At 34.9% G+C, this 6,689-nt stretch overlaps 1 protein-coding gene across 2 annotated transcripts; it reads right to left on the bottom strand.

Moving 5' to 3' along the window:
• Positions 1-1,418: 1,418 nt before the first annotated feature.
• On the bottom strand, positions 1,419-6,489 carry LOC114178421 (F-box/kelch-repeat protein At1g55270). Of its 2 annotated transcripts, none has more exons than XM_028064312.1 (3): positions 6,181-6,489; positions 5,885-6,099; positions 1,419-2,931 (listed from the first exon to the last, which is right to left on the bottom strand). In XM_028064312.1, exons 2-3 carry the CDS (start codon positions 5,945-5,947, stop codon positions 1,681-1,683), a joined length of 1,314 nt encoding a protein of 437 aa, XP_027920113.1. In that variant the 5' UTR covers positions 5,948-6,099; positions 6,181-6,489; the 3' UTR covers positions 1,419-1,680. The 2 variants fall into 2 exon arrangements, with proteins under 2 accessions (XP_027920113.1, XP_027920114.1); XM_028064313.1 differs by having other exon boundaries at positions 6,204-6,473.
• Between the last annotated feature and the right edge of the window lie 200 nt (positions 6,490-6,689).

Genomic DNA, 6,689 nt, shown 5'->3' with positions numbered 1-6,689 from the left:
TGTATTATAACTTTTATTAGTGTATAAAAAAGAGATTCATTATAATTTAAAAAATTGAAGTAAACAAACATTTAAAATATATTTTAATTTGAATATTTGTTTTCCTTTTATTATTATGTTTATTATTTATTCTTTGTGTCATTTTGATCAAGTGATATATTATAACTTTTATTAGTGTATAAAAAAGATATTCATTAGAATTTAAAAAATTGAAGTAAACAAACATTTAAAATATATTTTAATTTAAATATTTGTTTTCCTTTTATATTTTTTTGAAATATTTTTTAATTTTATCAACTAAGTTCATCAATGTTGTAGTTTGCAAATTTAACAAATGTTTTGGTTCACATGAAATTTTATTTGGTATTCTAATATAAAATGTAAACAATTATAATTTATTTTAAGGTATTTGGCATCGAAGAAAATCCTCCTAATATTGAATATTTCATAATATTATGTTTTCTTTACCGTAATTTTTTTTCTTTTATAAAAATTAATATTGGAGTAGTTAGAACACGGGTACGGGTATGGGTACGAGATTATACCCGTTACCCGGTGGGGATGGGGATGGGAAAAAAGTTTGATACCCGTTGGGTTTGGGTATGGAGATGGGGATGAATTTTTTATGCGGGGATGGGTATGGGATAGCGAAACCCATCCCCGCCCCGCCCCGTTGCCATCCCTAGTGTCAAGTGATTGTTTGAGGTGTTAATACATTATTTTTCGTCAAAAAATAATTACTACAAACATAAATAAAATAAAATAAAAACTCTAATTAACATTTAATAAAAAAATCTTGTAAAGATTGTCTATAAACCTTTATTAACATTGATTAAGAAACAAGTTTGAGCTATATTGGAGGAAAAATATTCTTGAAAAGATAAATTTGATCAACATCAATTTGATCGACATCGAGTAAACACGTTGAAAAACATGATCAACGTCAATAATGAAAAGTCTTGGGCAATGTATACTAAAAAAAAAATCATAATGTAAGAAACCTATCAATAGAAAAAATGATATCGGGTCAATTTCAATCATATCAACAATGGTCCAATATTTATCAAATTTGACACAACCGAAGTCAAACTAGCGGTATTGGTGAATTTGAGAATAGAAAAAAAAAAAGTATAAGTATAATAAAAGGAAGAGTAGCAAAAATTTCAAATTCTTACTATATGGATAAAATTTAAAATTGCAGGCATAGAAATTAAATTTCAAATTGTTTTAAAAATCTCTCTCCAATTCCTTGTAAAAATAAATCACTTTCTAAAGAAAATCTCCATCAAACATACTATATATGTTGTTCACCAAACATTCAAAAGGCTAGTAGCATCAAAATCAATTTTGCTCAAAGTTCAGTAAAATACCAAGTATAGACTTCTCAGTAAGGATTTTGAATCATACATTGAAATTGGTTTTGGCAGAAGATGGAATCTGATATGCTATTCTCCCTGCTTACTAAAATAAATAAAGTTGAGCAGAGATTGAAATGTTTTTGTGATGTTTTGTAATGAATCATATACAGCCCAAAAACATGTCTTACAACCTAATATATTGTAAAGAAAGGAAATGGGAAAAGGCACAGGCTGAGAGTGAAACAACATTTACAATATCTGCTCCCTATTCAATTCATTCATGATTGTAAAGCAATGACCTTTCAAAATCAACAATTTTACCTCAGGCTTGAAGAACCTGACAATGAACAATGTGACTCTTCAAACTACCACGCCCTGCTATAGTAGACCATAAATTTCTAACTAAAGATCTCACATGACCTTTTCCAGCAATGTTTTCCCAAAGCTGAGGATTGTTTTCCACGCGTCCATTCGCACTCGAAACATCAACAAGACTAATGCTCATGTTGTTGCGTATAATGCACAGTTTTCCATTAAGAGGAACAAGAGCAGCAGCATCAAGAGCTCGAGAACTACCCAGATGGAGTCTGCTATCCATGAACTTCTTCCATGAATCACTTGCTCTGTCATACACTTTCAGTTTGCACCCATCTTGGCAATCAAGTGCATACAGTTGTCCATTCAGGGATATGCTAGGGTTGCGCCAACCGTCGACCATTCCATTACTCACCGGGGTCCAGGTATCGGTTTCCTGTGAATACGATTCGCATACCACGTTGCGGTTTGATCCAAGACCCTTCAAAAACCATGTGCCATTATGAACAACGCCGATAAAGGGCACCATTGCTGTGGTCATCTCTGAGATAAAGCTCCACCTGTTCCGGTTGGGGTCGTAAACTTCAGCAGATCGGAGAGTTCTTTGGATTCCTTCACATTCCCCTCCGGCAACATAGAGACAGTTGTTTATTACACAAGCACCAAACAAATGGCGTTTCCGCAGCATATCTGGTGCTCTGTGCCATTTATTGGTACGAGCATTGTAGAAAATAACACGTCTCATAGATCCTTTCAGAGGATCTTTTCCACCAAATAAGTACAGGTGACAACCACTGAGAACTGCACAGCCAAATCCCAATGCTTCAGAATATTCCCCAGGAACAGGTGGAAGGGATTGCCACAGCTGGTAGATGGGATCAAAAGCATGCAATGAAATTCTTTTATCGCGATCTCTTTTGATGACATAAACCCATTCTTCCGCCATTCCAAGACTTCTCCTGAGTGAATAAAAGAAATTTCCGGACAGGAGACGATGCCATCTCTTGCAGACTGAACGCAGTTTACCGTGCTCAACCCGAGGTACCCGAATCAAACATGCGATAGCAAGATCATCAGGAAGACCAGGAAGAAGAGGAGGCTGAACTCTTGTCCTCTCTCTGCGTGAGTTTTTGCTCCTGTGAGCATTTGGGTTTATGTCAGGTTGGATGCATAATTTCGACCCAGGAACAAATTTTCTTGCCCCAGCAACTGTTTTCAAGCCTGAATCTACTTTACAGTAGCAAGAAACAGAGTCAACCTGTGAAATTCTCCATGTTAGTATGTTGAAAATACGAAAAAGATTCCACTAAAAATATGTATATGCCTAACGTCAAAGATCATATTCACAAGACAGCAAGCTTTACTTATTTTTTCCATGCCCTAGTTCAAGGTTCCATAGAACTGAAAATTCTTGTACAGTTTTCTTCAGCAAAAACATTAGTTCCAGACCACTAACATAGCAATTCGTTGACTTGTCAAACATTAAATTATTATTTATTTATCAAGCTAGAAATTTTATTTTCCTAGGAAGGTCAGATTAAGTATTAAAAATATTATATATGATGCAGCCAAGGAATTTTCGATGCTGTAAGTGGGATGGTGAGATGAAAAACTAGTAAAGCATTCCATCACATGCATCATAAAATCATAAGACCAAGCAAGGTTACATTAGCTTTTGTTAATGATTCATATAGGATTAAAAAAAAAAAGGAGCAGCTATGTATACATGTACTGGAATTTGACTTCACAAACTCAGATTTGTGAAGAAGTGACAGTTTGAGTTCATAATCATGATTTTAGACAAATTTTAATACAAGTTAGAGGACAATAAGTTGTAACACTACATACAAACAGATACACCCAATCACCATTTACATGATGACATCTCAGAGTCAAGAATGATACAAATCCCATGAGTGCTGCAATGAATATGACGAGGGGCAGGCTTTTCCAGAGTCAAAGGAATATCAGAAAAAGGCAGGTGCAAGGGAGGAAACCTACACACCTCAGTAACATATATTTAGCATCTGTAAGCAAGATCTCCTATTAAGATTCAGAAAGATGGGAAGGCACTGTAGTCAACAATGATATTTCTAAAATGGCACAAATATAGTACCTACTACCTAGTTGCAGATGTATGCATACCCCTTAAATTTGGTTTGGAAGCTATCACTTTTGTAAAGACGTGGAAAGTTGAGTTCCATTACATTCTACCAACTCCGAACATTATTGAAATAAAAAAGCTGTCTCTATGTTACATTCAGCCTAATCCTCTCAACCCACATGTTCTGCTCTGTTCACTGATTCTCTTTGGTGGAATGGTCTGTTCTCTGATTGCAACAATTTATAAGAAACAAAAAATCAGATCCTTGTTTGCACATTGACAATCCAGGACCCACCATCGGCAATAAAAAAATTCAAACAGAGCTTGTCTTTGGAGAAACACTGTTATTCCTTAGGTCCGATAACAAATGTCATAACACTTCAGCTTCGACTAAACTAAAATGTTCTATTTACACCGTCCTTAGGTCCAGCAATCCTAAAATTTTAGAAAAGAAAAAATAAAGGATAGATGTGCAATATATTGGAATTCAAATACATGCAATTAATGCTCAATTATCGTGCAAAAAGAAAAACAAGATCAAATAAATCACTTGATTTCTGTTATTGAGGCTTAAATAAAGGTGTTACATGTACCATTATGATACACATATAGAATACAAATAAGAGAATATTTCAAGAGAAAACAGGGAGAATTAGGATATGATCAGAGAAAACACGAGTTTGAATGTGAAAATAAGGAGATAATCATTGATAAATTAACCCCTAGTTAATAAAAATGAAATCATTGAAAACTTCAAGTACCTGCAACCTGCACTTGTTACACATACATAAATATCAAGTAAGTTATACTTCCAGAATGAGTGAGGACACTGACAAGCAATAATTTTCAAGGATCATAAAAGGATGTGACAAAGTGAAATAATTGATTAAACAGGGTTGAGCAAGATACTGCCCTCAGCTGAAGGTTTTAATTTAGCTAACCGAAAAGGGAATATCACGACCAATGCTTTAATTTAGATACACAGAGAGTACTAATATTAATTAACTTTACAGGGAAGAGATGAGAGAACCAAAATAAAAGGAAATATAAAACAGTTCAGAAAACTAATGAGGAGGAAAAAAGTAGATAAGCAGAACTATATACAAGATTGGTGATAACTGATAATTTTCAAAAGTAGAGAATGACAAGGACCCCCGATTGTGATATTGATGAGCAGAAGAACTTTAAAGAATAGTATGATCAGGAAAAAGGTTTAGTTATAAAACATGAATTTAATTTATCCTCTGCATGTAACCTGATAGTGTTTAATGGATAATCAAGAGGAACAAAGAAAAAGAGAAAATGAAAAAATGTATTCTACCCCACATCCTCCCCAATAAAAAAAAGGGAATGTATCCTAGTTCCAACAAATTCTTAAGCTTCAAACCCAATATACCGGAGAAGGCATACAAAGAAAATCCTCCTTGTTACTAATTTAGCACAATAAAAAAATTGTAACAATTTCTGTCAAGGGCGTAGAGTAAGGAAGCTAACATTTCTCATTCGTAAAAACACTAGCTAAGAACAACTTGCAATTAGCAAGACCGAATAGCATCGACAAAAAGGTTTTGGGTTCATTCCTGCTAATAAACTAGTGATATGAGACCTTGGAATGGAGCATTCTCAGTATACGTGAAAAGAAATCGTAGCATTCTCAGTCAAAGGTGCGGAATATGGACGATGGAGGTTGGCAACTCAATAAATGTTAAGCTGCGTAGAACTTCTTAGTCTAGTATATCATGCTAATGTAGAATTAGAATATAGGAAGCCAACACACAATGTATGTTGAGGCAGCAAGAGACTTGTAAAATCTAATTTTGACTTGGTCAGACACAAGAGCCCTAGAAATAACAGAGAGCTTTTTGCCCAATTGACTGAAGTTGCAACTTACAATCACCTTAGGTATTTGCCTCTCTTCCAAACACGATCAGAGAATGATAGAATGTCCGGTTAAACAAAACCTCAAACACAAAGCTGGTAAATTGAACCTTTTTATCAACACAAACACACAAAAAAGCTGAAACTAAAAGAATGGAGAAAAAGTTATCCGATTCAAAACAACATAACTGATTCGATAATAAAAAAGATAACAGTCCATTGGACTCACCAGTGGAGCTTGAACTCTAGAGACCCTTTGAGAATTCGTTGAGCTTTCAACTAACTGGTTCATCTCCGAAACCGAGACTTGCGTATGAATGGGTTTTTCAGCGCAAATTAAGCATCTTGGTGCAGATCAACACAGCCCCTTTTGAACCTAACCTTCAATTCCCAGAACCCGATCCAGTGCGCAGAAGAGAGAAGCTCGTGTCTTTTCCTCAGGAACTGCAACAGAATGAAAAACAAAGAAATGGGTCATTGGAATTTGGAAGGAAGAAGCAAGAGTAATGATGATGTGACGAGCACCTTCTCTCACTCTCCTCTTTCACCTTTGGCTGAGAATGAGAAACCACAAGCTTAGCTTCTCAGAAATTGTGTGTTTTTTCCTTTCTTGGGGATTTGGGAAAAATTAATGTTGCTTTTTTATTTATTTTAATGCTAAACTGAGTGAGTTGTGTGAATTTTGGAATTTAATATAAATTGCATAACTGTCCTAAGAGGACACATCGCTTGTGACGATGGTCCTCTTTAATTAATGTGTTGCAGTTCATGGGTCAAACCAACCCAACTTTGAAGCCAAAGATGAGAGAGAAAGACAGAGAGAGAGAGAGAGAGTTTCTTTTTTTCGATTTGTTGATCGCAGAAATATCACCCTTTTATGGGATTGTGAAGATTGGTCATCACATGATTCCTTAGAACACCTTTTTTGTCTTTTTCTTTAACACATTTGGGCTTTTAAGATTTTCTTTTCTTTAACTCTCCAGTTTCGTGTTTGCATTCTATGCTATTGCTATTACCGATGGTTCAGTTTTTGG

This window comes from Vigna unguiculata, chromosome 3 (genome assembly GCF_004118075.2).
Source record: "Vigna unguiculata cultivar IT97K-499-35 chromosome 3, ASM411807v1, whole genome shotgun sequence".
Classification (NCBI taxonomy): Eukaryota; Viridiplantae; Streptophyta; class Magnoliopsida; order Fabales; family Fabaceae; genus Vigna; species Vigna unguiculata.
This window is presented reverse-complemented; position numbering and strand designations above follow the sequence as displayed.